The sequence below is a fragment of the Hemitrygon akajei genome, unplaced genomic scaffold (assembly GCF_048418815.1).
Source record: "Hemitrygon akajei unplaced genomic scaffold, sHemAka1.3 Scf000075, whole genome shotgun sequence".
Lineage (NCBI taxonomy): Eukaryota > Metazoa > Chordata > Chondrichthyes > Myliobatiformes > Dasyatidae > Hemitrygon > Hemitrygon akajei.
Window position 1 is genome coordinate 2,714,404 of NW_027331961.1, and position 21,317 is coordinate 2,735,720.

Below are 21,317 nucleotides of genomic sequence, written 5' to 3' on the forward strand. Positions count from 1 at the left end.
CGTGGATTAACGAATATGTGTGTTTTATTCTGTTTGTGTTTTTTTTAACAAAAACTTTATATATCTAGCAGTGATATTTAGGATAAATATTCCTGTAATAAATCTCACTGGCAGTTGATAAAAGAAAAGAAGTCTACACTCAGTGGGCACGTTTTAATGTGCTTCATTATCTCTCTGGTTAAAGTTAGACCTGCGGTGAGAGATTTATTGGAAGAAAAGTCCACCACTGGAAGCAAACCACAACTGAAGACGAGGGGGCAGCAACAATGAACCAGCCCGAGGATTGAGAGCATCAACAGGAGAGGAACTCTTCTGACTCAGAGTTTCCATTAATTCAGTCAGGAGAAAGTTTGGTGAGTCTCATTTAGTCAAACACTGGTCCTTTAGATATTACATTCCTGTACCAAGGAAGGTACGAAATAGGTGGAATGGACTGAATGTGCCCAGAGATACCGGTTGCCTCTGCCTGACCCAGCTCCAATCACTAAAGATCTGGTAGAATAGGTGGAATGCCTCTGTCAGTCCCAGTTGCAATCACTCCAGGTCTGGTAATGTGCTTTCAGAAGCCCAGCTCTTTACAGTCAATCACATTCTCTCAGTCTTTGCTCATTTGAAGGTCCTGCATCATCTGAAGAAGCTTTTGGTTAGTTCTGATGTTTCCTTGTTACGTTATAATCATCTTAAAATGCGTTGACAATTTCCTGCCTTTATAAGAAGCCCCAAGTGTGCCGTGTTGTAGTGATTGTAGAAATGTGGAATTACCATGAACTGCAGCAACATGCCCTTGATCCCATTGGCTATTGCAATCTGCAGTGGTATACTTACCCTCGAATATATCGTCGCGTAGGCCTCTGCTGAGAACAGACCATTTATAAAGCAAAATATCCCACCTCTGCATTTTATTCAGTCCTCACTAGCACATGGCAACCCATAATTTACACTGACATACTTTGGCCTCATCAAGTACTTTTCTGCTAATTACATTGTCAGAACCTGTGAACGTGACATTAAGCAGAGGTGGAAATTCAAAGTTATGTTCCCATGGATGTTGTGCATGGGACTTCAGCAAAGCCTTTGACAAGGTGTCACATGGCAGCTTGGTCTCGGTGATCAGGTCCCATGCTGTCCGGAGAGAGCAAATTGGATGTATTCTAAATAATCTTTAAGGTAGCAAGCAAAGAGTGCTGGTTGAAGGTTTCTCCTCGCAATGGAGGCGAGTAATTAGCGGTCTGCCATGAGGCTACAAGTTGGGACCTGTGATATTCGTTATTTTATAGCAATGATTTGGATGCGATTACACAAGGATTACTTGACAGGTAATTTCGCAGAATGCACAACATTAGTAGTTGCTGTTCACAGAGAAGATTATCGTAGCATCTAGGGGATCTAAATGGACAGGGGCTGGTAAAGAGATTGCAAAGCCAATCTGATCAGCAGCGGATTCATGCAGATGTTGGGGATCATGTGGAGGAAACAGCCAGAGGAAGTGGATGAGGCAGGTGCAGTTGCATAATTCAAAAAACAGTTGGGGTGTGTAGATGGAGTGAAGAGGCCAGAAGGGAGATGGCCCCATCACAGGAAATTGTGACCATCTCAGTGGGCACTGTGGTTGGCATTGTCTCGTTGGGCTGAACGCTCTGAATTTGGATTTTATTGCTCTGTGGCTCTGTCAGCAGATGCGCCAGTTATCAGTGGACAGATATGGTGTGGAAGTGGTTACTAACAGGGAATGTTTGGTCCCCATGCCAAATGCTACAGGGGATGGAAATACTGTCATATTTGCAAAGTCGTCGTACTCTCTGACTCACTGTCTGCTTGTTCTGAAATTTAGACCTCACCAGCAGGTGGAGCTGTCCTGCAGAGCGACCAAAGTGTAAACAAGACGACGACAATCAACAATCGCCAGTCAGAGTCAGAATGGACAAAGGTATGATCACAGGGATCTTTGAATTAAACTTTTATCGCGTTTGTACACAATAGTTCAGATGAACAAACTGACAGGTGTTAACAGTGCATAGAAAAGTTTCATCCAGCAGTGTCATTTATCCCACTGGTAAAGCGGCCTTGAGTAATTGATCTATCCAACAGTTCCAGCGCAGGGACCTGACACCAGTAATGGTCGAATCACTCCGCTCATCATACAAAGCTTCAGCTGAGCGAAAGGAGCAGAGGCTCCTGAATCAGGTGGTTGTGAGTGAAACACAGACAGGAATGTGACAGCGATCTTGTGGTTTATGTGAATGTTCAGGGTCAGGGTCCGTTTCACCTCCAGACAAGCCCTGATGTGTAAGACATCCTCAACTTTCATTTATAAAATTCAGAAGCAGATGATAGGAGCATCTCCGGGATTTCCGAGATTCTATGATAACACAGCATTTCAGGTTTTGGAAGGAATGCTACCAACTCCCCCCTGGTTTTTCTTGCCTGCTACGCAAAGGAGGAGGGGTGTCACCGAAATCTGTTTTCTGTAGCGGAGCGGAGATCATTGCCGGTGCTGGGAATGGCTGAGGATCAGGAGGCAGCTCATTCTAGATACATTTGTGATCTGCTTCGGAGTTTTAATACCCCAGTGAATATCTGGGCTGTGGAGAAATGGTGAACCTGAGTTTCTAAATATTTCCCTCTTGATGTGATCTTCCACATGAATTTAAATTCCCAGGATCTTGGCTGGGAAACCCGGCATAACCAATGACCAAATGTCTCTGTCACCTGTAGACAATGTGATTGTGCTCAAATCTGAGATTCCAGCTGGAATAAAAACGATGCTCCAGCCTGGAAACGGGTCCTTCGGCCCATATAATTCATGCTGATCTAAATGTCCCATTTTCCTGCAGTTTTCCCAAATTTCCCTAGTAAACTTCTTCTCCCCTCTTTCCTGCCCACATGTTCTCAATTTTGTAATTTTATTTGTGTTTGCGGCCTCCTCCGGATGGATGTAATTTATTCCCATCAGCCACCACGTGAACAAATGCCCGTTTGGTCCCTTTTAAATCTCTGCCCTCGAGTCTCAGACTCCCTTACCCGGGGAAAAAGACTGCGACCATCTACCCTATCTGCACCCCTGATTAGTGTGTGTGTGTGTGTGTGTGTGTGTGTGTGTGTGTGTGTGTGTGTGTGTGTGTGTGTGTGTGTGTGTGTGTGTGTGTGTGTGTGTGTGTGTGTGTGTGTGTGTGTGTGTGTGTGTGTAAGGTCACCTTCAAGCTCCTGAGCTCCAGGGCAAGCTGTCCCAGCCCAACCATATAACACAAAAACAACACCCTAGCCCAGTACCGTGGTGTTCATTCTTCACTACACACTTTCCAGCTTCATCACCTCCATCCTATAGATTAGCAACTGCAACTACACACAAAGCTCTATAACCAAGAATTTGCCAATGACATGCATAGTTGTTACATGATGATCAGCAGGTGGGGGATAAGATGGGAACCAGAGGAGAGGTCAGCATAGATCACAAGGGAATGGTCAGCCTGCGACCCAGGGGACCGGAGGACGTGCGTCTCAAGGGAATGGTCAGTCTGTGACCAAGGGGACTGGAGAAAGCAACTCCAGTCCCCTTGTCCAGTCTCCAGCCCCTCGTGTGACAAAGCAACTGGAGAATGTGTGATCCAGCAGACTGGACCACGTGTAATCCCGTTGCTGGTCTTTGTGTGACACAGACTACTGGACAGTTAGTGACCGAGGGAGATTTTAGCTTGTGGAAGATAATCACAGTGATATTTCCCAGTATCACCGGACACCAGTGCATTATGATCCCGTGGTCATCCGTGCATTCAACTGCTGTGATTAGTATTACTGTGCCTATCCTGCTATTTTACTGGGAGTAAATGTGTCCAGTCACCGGCTTATCGGGATGATCACCTGACAGGATGTACGGTTCACATTGCCCAGCACAGTTCCACTCCAAATCTGGTCAGCCTGAGTCTCAGTTCCATTGCAGTCTGAATCAGTTTTGCTCAGATCTAAATCATACTTGTATGACCTGCAATTCATCACTTATTTCAGGTAGGAAATGGAAACGAGTAGCGAAACGACTGAAGAGGTTTTTACCAGGCGGATCATCGAGCGAAGATGATCTGGACACGGGAAGCAAGGTACGAAAGCAGGGTCAGATTGAGAGCGATGTCCCAATGGAATGCGGTCCGGCCCTAGAGGCGGAGAAGAAAATTCAGCCCAGAGACAGTGACGTCAGAGACACCGATCAGGACCCTGGAACCAGCACAAGTGAGGCGACTGCCTGTCAGCCCAGAGACAGTGACGTCAGAGACACCGATCAGGACCCTGGAACCGGCACAAGTGAGGTGACTGTCTGTCAGCCCAGAGACAGTGACGTCAGAGACACCGATCAGGACCCTGGAACCAGCACAAGTGAGGCGACTGTCTGTCAGCTCGGAAGCTCATTGAACACAGAACTGTCAAGTCCCCAAGACGGAGCAGGTGAGTGAAATATGAGGGTGATGTGCTCACAGAATGCGGCAGGGTGGAGGGTAAAGGTGAGGCCTTGTTGGAGGGTTGGTCAGAGGAGAGGGAAAATGTGTGGGTGTGGTACATGTGGTGCACTGGGCAGCCGTTACCCCATTACAGGAAATGTACTACCCGCTCTGAGGATTTCCAGGATGTGAATTGGAGGAAATGCAGCTGTCCAGATGAGGAGAGTGTTTCTGGGATGTGTATCAGGGGAAATGTATACGCCAGGATGGAGAGAGTATCTCTGGGAAGCGAATATTACCGACAGTCCCAACATTCATGCCCATCCAAATTTAAATAGGTGAATGGGTCGGATGGGGGATGGACTGGTTTATATTAAATGTGGTCCTTCTATTACGTAATGCCTAGAACATTGTTGGGTAGGCTTTAAGGCAAGTGTTAGATTCAAGTCAAGTCAAGTTACTTTTTTATTGCCATTTCGACCATAACTGCTGATACAGTACATAGTAAAAATGAGTCGTTTTTCAGGACCATGGTGTTACATGACACATTACAAAAACTAGACTGAACTACGTAAAAAACAACAGAGGAAAAGAAAAAAAACACACAACAACTACACTAAACGACACACCTATCTAGGACTGCATAAAGTGCAGAAAACAGTGCAGACATTACAATAAATAATATACGTGACAATCAGGCAGTAAGGTGTCAGGCCAGGCACTGGGTATTGAGGAGTCTGATAGCTTGGGGGAAGAAACTGTTACATAGTCTGGTCGTGAGAACCCGAATGCTTCGGTACATGTTCCCAGATGGCAGGAGGGAGAAGAGATTGTATGAGGGGTGCATGGATCCTTTATAATGCTGTTTGCTTTACCGATGCAGCGTGTGGTGTAAATGGCCGTAATGGCGGGAAGAGAGACCCCGATGATCTTCTCAGCTGACCTCACTATACGCTGCAGGGTCTTGCGATCCGAGATGATGCAATTTCCGAACCAGGCAGTGGTGCAGCTGCTCAGGATGCTCTCAATACAACCACCTTAGAATGTGATGAGGATGGGGGGTGGGAGATGGACTTTTCTCAGCCTTCGCAGAAAGTGGAGACGCTGCTGGGCTTTCTTTGCTATGGAGCTGGTGTTGAGGGACCAGGTGAGATTCTCCGCTAGATGAACACCAAGAAATTTGTTTTGTTCACATTCAGAGACAGGCTGCTGGCTCTGCACCAGTCCATTAGCCGCTGCACCTCCTCTCTGTAAGCTGACTCGTCGTTCTTGCTGTGTGTTGCAGCACAGTCGTGGGTCAGCAGAGTGAACAGCAGTGGTCTGTGCACACAGCCGTAGGGGGACTCCGTGCTCAGTGGGATGGTGTTGGAGATGGAGAATTAATCCAATTTTGTATCTGGAGGCAGGTTCAAGACACGGTTTTTTGTTGAGTTGGGTGAGAGCGGTGGAGACGAGGGATATCTGAGTTCAAGCCTACATTTTCCTTTTTATATTCACAGAGCCAGAGTTTACAATCTCTGACCTCCTGGCACAGGGGGAGGAATATCGACTGTACCAACTGACAAAGTTCTACAGGGACAGACTCAAACAAGCAATTGAAGAAAAGGTTGAGAGACTCGGTTGGATGTTGACAAAGGAGGGACATTTCAGTAGAGAAGAAAATGAGGTGAGTGCAGTTCGTGTATTGTCACTGATCTGCTGGTATCAGAGGGAATAGTGATCAACATTAATCTCCTGCACGTTTTAGGAGATCGACTTGGGAATGGAGACTTTGATCTCTGACTCGTCTCTCGCAGATCTGGTTTCAGTTTTTAAGGTGGGGAGCACTGGGAACTGCAGATTTAGCATCACCTTTTCTTGTATCACCTGCTGTATTTATCAGTGTGAAGTAAGAGCAGTGGCTGCATATCTGGACTTCCAAAAGGCATTCGGTCTGAAACTAATTTCAAATCTTGGCTGAACCGTCGGGTAGTTTCACATCATCTCATTAATCCAGGATGAGTATTAAACTGTCAATTGGGCCAACCGGCTTCACTGCGGTACCTGAGGGAGGGAAACCAGCTAATCACAGCTTGTCTTGGCTCCGTGAGTTCCCAAACAATGTGTGGCTGACATGTCACAGTCACAGCAAAGTACAGTGCAGAAACAGGCCCTTTGGCCCATCTATTGCATGCCAGACTACAGAATCTACTTATTCCCATTGACCTGCACCGGGCCATGGCACTCTATACGCTCATTACGCAAGCATCTATTCAGAATTCTCTTCACCACTTACATTACTTGCCCTGCTAGCTAGTTTCGCACTCTCACCACCCTCTGAGTAAACCGGTTTCACCTTTGTACCCTTTGAACTTTTCACCTTTCACCCTTTAGTGATAACCTCTTGTTGGAGTACCTCTTTACCTCAGTACAAAATGCCTGCTTGCATTTATCCCATCTATATCCCAATGTAATTGTGTATACTTCTATCAAATCTCCGCTCAATCTTTCATGTCCCAATGAATAAAGTCCTAATCAGTTCACTCTTTTCTTATAACTTAGGTCTTCCAGTCCAGGTAACATCCTTGTAATGTTTTTTTTTTCTGTACTCTTTCAAACATTTCCATCTGTCCTGCAGGTAGGTGTGCAGAACTGCACATAATATCCAAATTAGGCCTCTCCAATGTCTTATACAACATCATATCGTACACGATATTTTCAATTACCAAGGATAATGTGCTAAGAAACTTATTTTCAGAGCCTATCAACATTTGCTGCCACTTTCAATGGCTTATGTACCTGTATTCCCAGATCACTTTATTCTACCCGTCGCTGTGTAAGATCTACCCTGATTGGTCCATCCAAAGTGCAACATCTTGCACCTGTCTGCATTAAATTGCATCGGCCCTTTTTAAACCCATTCTCCGGTTGGTCCAGACCTCACTGCAAGCTCTTGTAATCTACCTCTTTGTCAACTGCTCCTTCCCAATGTTGGAGTCATCAGCAAATTTGCTGATGCTCTTAACCATAATTTCATCCAGATCATTGATATAGATGACAAACAACAACAGGCACAGCACCGATTCCCGTGACACTGCACAAGTTACAGGCGCCAAACAGAAATGCAACAGTCTATAGTGACACTCCGGATTCTTTCCAAAAAGTTAGTGTCTAATCCAGTTTACTACTTTATCTTGAATGCTAAGCAACTGAATCTTCTAGACCGACGTCCTGTACGGGACCTTGTAGGTGTACAAGGTACACCTGTTGATCCTGTACCGTGTTGAAGTCCATGTAGACAATATCCACAACCTTGCCTTCATCAACTTTCCTCGTAACTTCCTCGAAAATCTCTGAGATTGATTAGATGTGAAAGATCACGCACAAAGCTGATATCTTATGACCACAAAAATCAATAGTTTGAACTAAAAGGGCAGAAGAAAGCACAAAACATAACATAAATCTGGTGACTAGCTGATATCTCATGATCCCAAAAAATCAACAGGTTGTCCTGAAAGGGAAGAAGATCAATAGGATTTCCTGAAAGGGAAGGGGCAAACAAAAAAAAAAAACTGCTAACTTGCTGAATATCTAACTAATGAGAGACAGGGACACACCATTTCAGGTCGCTCTCCTTGGAGCTCACAAACAGTGATTGTCTTGTCCTAGATCTGACCTATTCAGCCATGAGTGGTATTAGAAAATCAAGTGTGTTACACCCGTGAGTAACTCTGTTCTCGTTGGGATTCATTGGCGCTGTCTGTAATGAATCTCACAGGCATCATCCAAAGGCAAGAGGTAATCTGTAAATATGACGCTGATCTATAAATTCATCATCTGGAGACGTCTGCTTTACTGGTTAAATTTATTTCACAACGGTAACTCCTCAGACCTGGTAGCAGTGAAACTGAGGGATTATTTTACAGTGCAGTGGGCCATCAGGGAATTATGCTGATTTATTTCATAATTATTGTCCATTATTCCCTACTGATATCTGTTCTAGGAGATCAATCATTCAAATCAGGGACACAGAACATAGAACATAGAACAGTACAGCACAGTACAGGCCCTTCAGCCCACAATGTTGTGCTTACCCTTAAACGCTGCCTCTCTTATTTCTCAGAGCAATGTCCTAAGCCCATCCATATTCAGTTACCTTAATTCCATCATAGGTGTATGTTGCTTGAAGACTATTCAATGTTTAATTCATAATTCCTCAGTTAATCAGGAAACCCATGCCTGCATTCAGGAAGTCATTACCATTTTACGGTATGAGTGCCAGGCAGTAACCATCTCCATTATAAGATAGCCGCACTGACATTTCTTAATCTTCTTTTGTCTTTATACATCATGAGACCATAAGGCATCAGAACACAATTGGCCATTAGGCCCATCGATTCTGCTCCGCCATTACATCATGCGTGATTTACTATCCCTCTCAACCCCATTCTCCTGCCTTCTCCCAGTGAACTTTGCTGACCAGACGAGTCAAGAAGATACCAACACCTGTTTTAAATATACTCAATGACCTGGTCTCCACAGCTGTCAGTTCCAATGGATTCTGCAGATTCACTACTCCTAGGCTAAATAATATCCTCATTTCTGTTCCAAATGGACGTTCCTCTAATCTGAGGCTGTTCCGTCTGGTTCTAGACTCCCCCACGTAAAAACAACATCTCCACATCCTCTTAATGTCTTTCGATATTCCACAGGTTACAATTAGATTCCCCCCTCATCCTCTCACACTCCAGCTATTACAGGTGCATCCAGGATCCATTCCCATCAAAATCTGGTTTAATATCACAGGGTCTGTTAGTTTAGATTCCTCTCTGGATTTTTCACGATGCCATCACATATTTTCTCTGAACAGGGGATCAAAATATGCAAGTGTGGTCTGGCCAGTGCTTGTTCTTATATTCTGATCCTCTCGAAATGAATGCTAGCTTTGTATTTGTCTTTCCGAACACCGACTCAACCTGCACGGAATCCTGCACCAGGTCTCCAGAGACTCTTTACAACTCCGATTTCTGAATTTTCTCCCAGATTCAAAAATAGTCTACGACTTCATTATTTCTGCTAAAGTATATGGCCACGTACCTCACTATACTACATTCCAATTGCCACTGATGTGTCCATTTTTTCATCGGTCCATGTGGGACACCTGGTCAAAGGTCCTCGGGAAGTCCAAGTAAACAACTTGCACTGACTCTCCGTTGTCGACTCAGCATGCTGTTCTCTCAAAAAATTCCAACATTTCTGTCAGGCAGGATTCCCTTCCATGGATGTTGGCCTTTTTCTTATCATGTGCGTCCGAATACCCCGAAACCTTATCCTCAATTATCGACTGCTGACATCTTCCCAAACGCTGATCAGACTAACTGGCCCATACTTTAAAATGATCAGTCTTCCGGAACCATTCCAAAATCTAGTGATTCTTGAGTGATCATTACTAATGTCTCCACAATCTCTTCAGCCTCCTCTTTCAGAAGCAATCGGGTGAGTTGATCTGGACTCATCTATCTTCAGAACTTTCAGCTTACCAAGCGCCTTCTCCGCAATAATTGCAAATACACTCACTTCTCCCACCTGACATTCTCAAATATCTGGCACGTTCTAGTGTTTTTACAGTGAGGACTGACGCAAAATGCCGACCAATATCTTCCGGCATTTCCTTGTCCCCTGACAGGACCGCTCCACTGTCATATTCCAGTGGTCCAATATCCACTATCCTCTCTTTCAATCTTCATATATCAGACGTTCGTTTTGGTAAGCTATTTTACATCATTCTCTAGCCTGCCTTCCTATTAAATATTTTCTCTATTTACGGTTTTTGAATTGCCTTCTGTTGATTTGTAGAAACATCCCAGTCCTCCAGTTTTCTACTATATTTTGTAATTTTCTGTGCCCTCTCCTTTGCTTTTGTGCTGCTTTGACTACCTCGTCAGCCACGGTTGATCATCCTCCCTTTAGAATAATTCTTCATCATTGTGATTGTTTGTCCTCCGAGAAACTTCAGCCATTCCTGCTCTGCCATTGTCCCTGTTAGTGTCATTTTCGAATTTATTATTGCCCAGCTCCTCTCTCATGCCGAGGTAATTCCTTTATTCTACTGTAGCACTGATACCTCTAACTTCACCTTCTCCCTTTCAACCTGCTGGCTGAGTTCTGCTATTTTATGATCACTGCCTCTTAAGGGTTTATTTAGCTGAAGCTCCCTAATCAAATCTGGTTCAATACACAACACAGACTCCAGATCCGCCTTTCCTATAGTGGCCTCAACCATAGGCTTCTCTCAAAAGCCATCTCATAGGCATTCTGTAAATTCCCTCACTTGGGATTCAGCACCCACCTGATTTTCCAAAGCTACCTGGATATTGAAACTCCCCGTGACAATTTTAGCATTGACCTTTTCCATGCCTCTCCTCTCCCCCGTTGTAATTTGTAGCCCACATTCTGGTTACTGTTAACAAGCCTGTATATAATTTCCATCAGGGTCATTTTACCTACGCAGTTTCTTAACATCCTCATCGTCTAATCCGATATCACCTCTTTCTCAGGACTTTTCATTTTTAATGACAGCAGCTTAGATGCAACACTTTCTCCTACCTGCATATCCTTTTGATTCAATATTTATCCTTGGATTTAAGCACCCAACTATAAACTTTTGTCAGCCACGATTCAGTGATGCCCGCCATCCATTTGTTTTTGCTCTCTCTCGCCTCTCTCCCGTTCTTGTTGTCACATCTTGTTGATGTAATGCTGCACATTGACAGATCAAGGAAATTAATCACATTGCATCTACTGCAGGGTGTCAGGAAATCCTTATTCTTACACACTATTGATTTAGAATTTCCTTCAGTTACTGTTTCTCTGTTAATGACTGAACCCAGAGAGGATGAGGCAACAACCCAGTGACTGCATCTGTTCTGAAGCTACTGTGGCCATGAACAGATACTTTCCTGCACATTCTCCATGTCTGTCTGTCTGCTCCACAATAAGTCCATTGTTTCCTTTTGTAGAATGTCACTGAACTGACAGAGAAGGGAAACCGGACAGAGAGTTCCAGACTCTTCCTCAGTTTGGTGAATGGCAAAGGCTCCCGGGCCCGGAGGGCGATGTGGGAATCCTTTCTGACGTGGAGGACTGAGTTACCGAAGTTGGACAGAATACTGAGGGAAATACAGGAACTCGGTATGTTAAAACCACGCACTGAACACAAAGGCACATTGAGATAAACATTTTAGTTATTTTAATTATTTTAGCTCTGTTTCCATGGATTTAATTTTATGTTTAAACAGGTCCTGATCCACAGAAATACATGAACATCGGCCAAGGTTTATCTGAATTACCCACTCAGCTGATCGGTGAGTGATCAAATGCACAGTTCAAACCACATCTCAAGTGTTAGTCTGTGACTTGGCAAAACCTGGGAATCAAAATTCGCCATTAATGATTCGCTGATCTCTGGATTCAAGTAACAATTGAACGAATCTCTCTTTGCAGCCTGAATATTCTACAATATATTTTTCTATTAATCCAGCTGTTGGTTCTGCTGAAGCCTTCACTCCAGGTCCTAACGCTCTGGGAATCCCAACACACCCCAGGCAGGCTCCTGATACACTGTATGACCCAGTCCAGGTGACTTTTCTATCTTCAGACCTTTCATCTTCCAAGCCCCTTTTCCTTTGTAATAGCACTACACGCAATTCCGTTTGCTGATGATCTTTACCTTTTGGAATTCTGCCAGTGACTTGCACAGAGTTTGTCTGGCATTTCCTTTTCACCCGTTACTGCAACTACAACAGCAGTTTCTAGTGGTCCGATATCGACCCTCTCCCTTTTTTCACTCTTTATATATCTGGGAAAGAAAAAAAAATACTTTGGTATCCTTTCTTATATTATTGACCATTTCCTGCACATTCATGAATAACTAGGAGCATCTATAACATAGTTGCCTCCGACATGACCCTAGTCACTAGACTCTAGACACTAGAATACTACAGCACAGTACAGGCTCTTCCGCCCTGGATGTTGTGCTGACCATGTATTCCTTTAAAAAGAGTACTAAACCCACACTACCCCGTGACCCTCTATTTTTCTTTCATCCATGTTCCTGTCCAAGAGGTTCTTAAATACCCTTAATGTTTTAGCTTCCACCACCATCCCTGGCAAGTTGTTCCAGGCACCCACAACCCTTTGTAAAAAACTTACCCCTGATGTCTCCCCTAAACTTTCCTCCCTTAACTTTGTACATATGCCCTCTAGTGTTTGCTATTGGTGCCCTGGGAAACAGGTTCTAGCAATTCACCCTATCTATGCCTCTCATAATTTTTTAGACCTCTATCAAGTGTCCTCTCATCCCTCTACGCTCCAAAGAGAAAAGTCCCAGCTCTGCTAACCTTGCTTCACATGACTTGTTCTCCAAACCAGGCAACATCCTGGTAAATCTCCTCTGTACCCTCTCCATAGCTTCCACATCCTTCCTATAATGAGGTGACCAGAATTGAACACAATACTCTAAGTGAGGTCTCACCAGAGATTTGTAGATTTGCAACTTGGCCTCTCTACTCTTGAACTCAATCCACCTATTAATGAAGCCTAGCATCCCATAGGAGTTCTTAACTATCCTATCAACCCGTGCAGCGACCTTAAGGGATGTATGGATTTGAACCCAAAGGTCCCTCTTTTCATTCACACTCTTAAGTAACCAACGATTAAACTTGTACTCAGCATTCTGATTTGTCCTTTCAAAATGCATCAGCTCACACTTATCCGGATTGAACCCCATCTGCCACTTTTCTGCCCAAATCTGCACCCTGTCTATATCCTCTTGTAACCTTCAACAACCTACAGCTCCATCCACAACTCCTCCAATCTTCACGTCATCCACAAATTTACTCACCCATTCTTCCACCTCTACATCCAGGTCATTTATAAAAAATCACAAATAGCAGGGGTCCCAGGACAGATCCCTGCGGCACTCCACTAGTCACCGATCTCCAGGCAGAATACTTCCCTTCCACTACTACCCTCTGCTTTCTTCCTGTAAGCCAATTATTTATCCAAACAGCCAAGGTTCCACTTATCCCGTGCCTCATGATTTTCTGGATGAGTCTCTCGTGAGGGACCTTGTCAAATGCCTTGCTAAAATCCATGTAGACCACATCTACTACCGTACCTTCATCAATTGCTTTTTGTTACCTCTTCAAAAAACTCAATTAGCCTCGTGAGGCACGACGTTCCCTTCACAAAGCCATGTTGACCCAGACAGTAAATTCCAGGCACCCACAACTCTGTTAAAAAACTACCCACAATTGCTGTAAATTTACCCCATCTCACCTTAACCAAATGCCCTCTGGTATTAGACACCAGTTATAAGTAAAAAATAACAAACAAAATACAAGCTGTCGACCCAAACTCTTACCTCTCAAACTTGTACACCTCAGTCAGATCTCTATTCTAACTCCAGAATAAACAAACCAAGTTTATCAAACCTCTACTTGTAGCACATGTCACCGAACCCAGGCAACATCCTGATGAACCTGTTCTGCACCCTCTCCAATCCTTCCAAGAGCTGGACAATCAGAAGTGAACACAATACTCCAGATGCTCCCGAAAACCATAAGACCTAGTAGCAGAATTAAGCCATTCGGCTCAGTGAATTTGCTCTTCAATTCATCTCTACCCCATTATCCCAGTAAACGTTGATGCTCTTCCTAATCAGGAACATAGATAGATAGATAGATAGATAGATAGATAGATAGATAGATAGATAGATAGATAGATAGATAGATAGATAGATAGATAGATAGATAGATAGATAGATAGATAGATAGATAGATAGATAGATAGATAGATACTTTATTCATCCCCATGGAGAAATTCAACCTTTTTTCGAATGTCCCATACACTTCTTAATCAGGAACATATCGACCTGCATTTTAAATATATCCAATGAAGGGTCTTCCTCAGCCGTGTATGACAATAATTTCACAGATTCACCACCCACCAGCCAAGAAATTTCTCCCAGTTTGTGTCCCTGGCAGCCAGGACAATTCCCCACAGTTCTCAAGCATGTTAATATTCTGTATGAGCCTCCCAGGTGGGACCTTCTCAAACACTCTACCAATATACAAGTAGACAATATGCATGTGTAAGTTCATCCGTCACCTTTGTCACCTCCTGGAGGAACTCAATCAAGCTGGCAAGGCACAAACCCGACCCAAAGCCTTGCTACTGAACCCCAATCCACCTCATACATCCTCTCTGTCATAGTCCCATGGGGCAGAACATATAAAAGGCTGAAGGTATGTACCACCAGTCTCAACGACAGCTTTATTCTGCATTTATAAGACTACTAAATGGTCACCTACTATGTTATTATTGGCTCTTAATAATAATAAGACAATTTTATATCTAAAATTATAGCATCGTACATCTCGTAACTAATAACAACTCAGATAACAATGTAGATAACCACAATATACTCACAGGAGAGCAGATAGAATACCGTTCGGGTTTGAACAACAAATAACATATTATGTAATTCTATTTCAAACCCTGTGGAAAGCAGAAAACTTTCAGTGTTATATTGTCAATCAAAAAAAAACCACATCTGATTCTGTTCCTTGTGTTTAAGAGAAGTTCCAAATATATATAAAATTCATACAATACTTGTGAAATTTCTACAACTGATGAAGCATTCGCGTAAAATAATCATCCTATTAACAACCACAGAGGAGCAACGACCACTATCAAAATAAATGGAAGGATTTTCCAAAGCGACTCAGTAAGCCCACTATGGTTTTGTCTAGCTTTAAGCCAACTCATAATTTACTGAAACAGACAAAAATCAGGTATCTAATCAGAAAAATATACGAACTATACCTTGACACAGTTATACATTGAGGATTTGAAATTATTTGCTCTTGCAGCAGTAAAGCTGAAACAAATAATTCAAATACTGGGACTAATTTCCAAATATATAAGCATGAACTTTAGACTAGGAAAGTACAGAACATGATTATACATAAAGAAAGGTGCAATAGAGCCGGTAGAATATCAAACAGAGAATCGGGATGCAATGCAACAGAATATGAAAAGGATATTTAGGATATCAATAAGCAAAGAAAATAGATAATAGTGTGATAAAGGAAAACCTTCCAACAAAATTTACTTCAAGGCTGAAGAAAATCTGAATTTACTGCAAGGCTGAACAAACTTTGAATTTACATCAAGGATCAAGAAAATCTGCCAAACAGAGCTGAACAGATAAAAATATAACGAAGGTCGTAAACACTCACTGTGCCCATATTGACGTATAATTTTGGTAAAATATCCTGGTCTGAAACAGATCTGGAAAATATGCAAAACAATAAGAACTTAAATAGCAATTTCTGGAAAACACCGTGTGCACTGGAGTGCACTTGGATTGATATGAACGAGGACAGTATGAGGATGATGAATAACAGATCTAAAAAAATGAGACAACAGCCAGATAAAAAATTTCAGGATCAGGGTTAATATCATGGACACATGTCGTGAAAATTGTTTTTCTGCGCCAGCAGCACGATTACAGTAAAGTGTGTGCAGTGAGTCTGTATTTATGTATACAATTGTGGAAATAGAATTGTATCAGCGTGAATTAATCAGTCTGATGGCCTGGTGGAAGAAGCTGTCACGGAGCCTGTTGGTCCTGGCTTTTAAACTGCGGTACCATTTCTCGGATGGTAGCAGCTGGAACAGTTCGTGGTTGGTGAGACTTGGGGTCCAGAATGATGCTTCGGGCACTTTTTACCCCCTATCTCTGAAATGACCTGAATAGTAGGAGGTTCACATCTACAGATGCAGTGGGCTGTCCGCACCACTCTCTGCAGAGTCCTGCGATTGAGAGAAGTACAGTTCCCATACCAGGCAGTGATGCAACCAGTCAGGATGCACAAAATTGTGCCCCTATAGAAAATCGTTAGCATTTAGGGGCCCATCCCAAACGTCTTCAACCATCTCAACCATCTGTTTTTCTTTTTTTTTGTTGTTCAGACTAGAGAATATGCCAGGCAGGATGTCGGAATGCTCCTCTTGCAGGATGTGGGAAGTCAGGGAGACATCCAGTGTCCCTGGCAACGATCCCTGCAAGAAGTGTATCCAGCTGCTGCTCCTAACAGACCGCATTAGGGAACTGGAGCAGGAGCTGGCTGACCTCCGGATCATTCGGGAGACTGAGCAGTTTATAGATAGTAGCTTCCGGGAGGTAGTTACACCTAAGGAACAGGGCACAGGTAATTGGGTTACCGTCAGGCGAGCGAAGGGGAAAGGGCAGTTAATGCAGGGTTCTTCTGTGGTCATTCCCCTCCAAAATAGGTATACCAATTTGGATACTGTTGGGGGGTGGGGGAGAATGGCTTACCTGGGACAAGCTGCGGCAGCTAGGTCTCTGGCACTGAGTCTGGTTCTACAGTGCAGAACGGAGGGAGGAGGAAGAGGAGAGCGGTAGTGATAGGGGACTCCATAGTCAAGGGTACAGACAGGAGATAATGTGGTTGTGACAGAGACTCCCGGATGGTTTGTTGCCTCCCGGGTGCCATGGTCAGGGATGTCTCTAATCGCCTGCACAGCATTCTGAGGTGGGAGGGTGATCAGCCAGATGTCGTGGTACACATCGGTACCAATGACATAGATAGAAAGAGTCAGGATGTCCTGAAGAGTGAGTACAGAGAGCTTGGTAGGAAGTTGAAAAACAGGACACAGAGGGTAGTAATCTCCGGATTGCTGCCTGTGCCACGTGCCAGTGAGGGTAAGAGTGCGATGCTCTGGCAGATGAACACGTGGCTGAGAAACTGGTGTAGGGGGCAGGGTTTCAGATTTCTAGCTCACCGGGACCTCTTCCGGGGCAGGTGGGACCTGTACAAGAGAGACGGGTTACACCTGAACTACAAGGGCTCCAATACACTTGCAGGGAGGTTTGCTAGTGTTATTGGGGAGGGTTTAAACTAGATGGGAACCAGAGTGCCAGAGCAGATAGTGGAACGGGGGTAAAAATAAATGATGTTGGTAGTTCATGCAAGGTCACAAATAGCAAGGTTGTGTGTGCTGGTAATAATCTTCTGAGGTGTGTATATTTCAAAGCGTGGAGTATTGTGGGAAAGGCAGACGAGCTGAGGGCCTGGATTGACACATGGAATTATGACATCATAGCCATTACTGAAACTTGGCTACAGGAGGGGCAGGACTGGCAGCTCAGTGTTCCAGGGTTCCGATGTTTCCGACGTGATAGAGACAGAGGGATGAAGGGTGGGTGGTGGCTTTGCTAGTCAGGGGAAATATTACAGCAGTGCTTCGGCAGGACAGATTAGATGGCTTGTCTACTGAGGCCATATGGGTGGAGCTGAGAAACAGGAAGGTATGACCACATTAATAGGGTTGTATTATGGACAACCCAATAGTCAGCGAGAATTGGAGCAGCAAATCTGCAAAGAGATAACAGACAACTGCAGGAGACAGAAATTTGTGATTGTAAAGGATTTTAATTTTCCACACATTGATTGGGACTCCCATACTGTTAAACGTCTAGATTAGAGTTTGTAAAATGTGTTCTGGAAAGTTTTCTAAAACAATATATAGATGTACCAACTAGGGAGGATGCAATATTAGATCTCCTATTAGGAAATGAGTTAGGGCAGGTGACGGACGTGTGTGTAGGGGAACACTTTCGTTCCAGTGATCATAACGTCATTAGTTTCAACTTGATCATGGATAAAGATAGATCTGGTCCTCGGGTTGGCGTTCTAAACCTGAAAAGGGCCAAATTTGAAGAAATGAGAAGAGATCTAAAAATCGTAGATTGGGACAGGTTGTTCTCTGGCAAGGACGTGATTGGTAGGTGGGAGACCTTCAAAGGAGAAATACAGAAAGTAAAGGAGGGAGCTTAGGACACAGCCCTGAGGGGCTCCTGTGTTGAGGGTCAGAGGGGCAGAGGTGAGGGAGCCCACTCTTACCACCTGCTGGCGATCTGACAGGAAATCCAGGACCCAGCTGCACAAGGCAGGGTGAAGGCCGAGGTCTCTGAGCTTCTTGTCAAGCCTGGAGGGAATGATGGTATTGAATGCTGAACTGTAGTCTAATAACATCATTCTCACATAAGCATCCCTCTTCTCCAGATGTTTAAGGAGGTGTGCAGAGCAGTGGCTATTGTGTCATCTGTTGATCGGTTGTGTCGGTAGGTGAATTGTAGGGGGTCCAGTGTGGGTCGTAACAAGCTGCAGATGCAGTCCTAGACCAGTCTCTCAAAGCATTGGCTTATTATTGAGGTGAGTGCGACAGGACGCCAGACGTTCAGGCATGTTGCCTTAGTTGTTTTAGGTACAGGAACAATGGTGGATGATTTGAAGCAGGAGGGAACTCTACACTAGGAGAGGGTGAGATTAAAAATATCCGTAAATACACCTGCCAGTTGTGTCGCGCGCATCCTGAGTACCCGCCCTGGGACGCCGTCCGGTCCCGCAGGCTTGCGACAGTCCACTCGTTGGAAACACCTGCGAACTTCAGCCTCAGAGATGACCAATGTGCAGGTCGCTTTGTCGGCTCTCCTCGGGTCTCAGTGTTGGCGATATCGAACCGAGCGGAAAGAGACTAAGATCCTCTGGGAGACAGGCAGCGATGTTGGCAGCACCACTGCACTTAGCTCTGAAGTCTGCATTGGGGTGCAGAGCTTGCCATAAGCTGTGTGTGTTGTTGGTGGAGAGCTGTGCCTGAATACGATCTCTGTATTGTCGTTTCGCGGCCTGGATGACTTTGCACAGATCGGAGCTGAATTTCTTGAGCTCCTGCTGATCACCGGCAATGTAAGCAGTCGGTCACACGGCAAGTGCTGTTCACACAGAACTGTTGATACAAATTTTGTGGTTTGGGAAGTCCTGACTGATTTCTGAAGGAAATCATCTCCCCTCTGTGACAATAACACACAACTGGGGGATGTTGTTATTACACAGCTGTGATAATAACAGCCGGGAAGGTTTACACAGCAGCACCAGGTACTCCAGATCCGGGGAACAAAAGGGTTTGAGGGCATGGACATTCTGGGGTTCCACCAAGCATTAATGATCATGAAACATACCCTAAATCCTGTTCTCTTCCCAAATAGGTGTGTGTGTGTGTGTGTGTGTGTGTGTGTGTGTGTGTGTGTGTGTGTGTGTGTGTGTGTGTGTGTGTGTGTGTGTGTGTGTGTGTGTGTGTGTCTGTCTGTCTGTGGGTGGGGGTGGTGGTGGTGGTGGTACTGGATGACGACACGATTGTTGGTCACGGTAGGGGCCAATTCTGGATCTGTGAACTCGGGAGCAGCTGGGACACAGGGACAGCTGGGATGCTGGCGCTTGAGTAGTTGGATCCTTCTTGCATCCCCTCTTCTTTTCAGCAGTCGCTCTTCAGGGTTCCTCAAAATTCCTGGCTTTTCCGTGGATCAGAGGCTGCCACTCGTTGACCTCCATATTTACCTGAGAGAGCTTCTGCTTCATTTGGTCCTTGTACCTCCTGCGCGGGGCACCACGATCTCTCTTGCCCTGAGAGAGTTCTCCCGTAGAGTACTGCTTTCGGTAACCTGGAGTTATCCATGCGAGACATGTGGCCTGTCAGACGGTGGATCTGGCTGAGCAGCAAAGTGGCTTCAGGGCCTGGAAGTTGAACATATATAGCTGTGCATGTCTGTGTAATTATATGAAATATTAAACTAAATAAGTAGTGCAAAAATAGAAATTTAAAAAGAGATTGGTGAAACACTATCGATAGGTTCAATGTTCATTCAGAAACTGGATGGTAGAGGAGATGTTGCTCCTGAATCGTTGAGTGTGCGCCTTACTCCGTTCCTCGTGAACCAGACGGTGATGCAGCCAGTTCCAATGCTCTGCAAGTTCCATCTGTAGAAATATTCAAGTGATGTTGGAAACTCCTGATGAAATATAGCCACTGTTGTGCCTTCTCTGTAGTTGCATCGATATATTGGGTCCAGGTTAGATACTCGGAGATATTGACAGCCAGGAATTTGGAATTGCTCACTCTTTCCACTTCAGATCCCTCTATGAGGACTGGTGTGTCGTGTTCCCTCATCTCGCCTTTTCTGAAATCCACAATTAGCTCTATTGACATACTGTCATAACGCAAGCAGGATCCAGCACTCCATACAAGCATATACAAATCTGATAAGGGGTACACATCACTGAACGTAAATGAAAACATAACCCATAAAAGTGAAGAAACTATCATAATAGTAGAAAATGTTAACCAATGGAAGAGTCTGACTCCCCACGGAGGACATCCACACGATCTGAGCCGATTAGATGTCGACAAGGAAGCGTCGAGCTCCTGGCTCAGAGTTGGAGACCTCTTCCCAGAAACAGAAGAGATCATTGTAGCAATACAGGACAAGGTTGTTGACACATGTAGTTATCAATAATACAGAATAAACGACTAATAGGTCCAAGACGATATATGCTGAAAATTATAAGAGTAACTATAACCAATCCGACTTTACAAGATCCTGCAGTAGTTCAACTGAATCTCATTACTTGCACAAGCAGAATAAAATGGCGGACAACATTCACGAAAACATTGCTTTAACTACAACTGATGAAAAACACCATAATTTACTAAACGTACAAGCCTTTTCCACTTTTAGAGTTAGAGTCCTTCATATCATACTGCGTCCGATCATTATTTCAGATAGGATAATACATGATCTGCGTTCGGATGTAATTTTACAGGATAAACAAGCAAAAGCAACTTTTTAAATATATATAGCCATTCCAAACACACATAACTTACAGAAATGAATTAGTAAAAAACAATACCAGAAATATGTTGAATTGAAAGGGCAAAATGAAAGACTATGGAACACGAACAGGGTATTATTTATCCCAATCG

The 21,317-nt window shown here is 44.2% G+C and overlaps 2 protein-coding genes across 2 annotated transcripts in view; both read left to right on the plus strand.

The window, feature by feature from the left end:
* Positions 1-222: 222 nt before the first annotated feature.
* LOC140722359 (NACHT, LRR and PYD domains-containing protein 3-like) overlaps positions 223-21,317 on the plus strand; it is a 219,846-nt gene continuing 198,751 nt past the window's right edge. Inside the window, exon 1 of the mRNA XM_073037122.1 lies at positions 223-353. The gene's annotated coding sequence lies outside the window, so the exon portion shown is untranslated. The remainder of the gene's footprint in view (positions 354-21,317) is intronic.
* LOC140722356 (NACHT, LRR and PYD domains-containing protein 3-like) overlaps positions 1,918-21,317 on the plus strand; it is a 34,109-nt gene continuing 14,709 nt past the window's right edge. The window contains exons 1-3 of the mRNA XM_073037120.1: positions 1,918-1,927; positions 4,003-4,091; positions 11,426-11,597. Of these exons, the coding sequence (XP_072893221.1) occupies positions 1,918-1,927; positions 4,003-4,091; positions 11,426-11,597 (271 nt within the window). The remainder of the gene's footprint in view (positions 1,928-4,002; positions 4,092-11,425; positions 11,598-21,317) is intronic.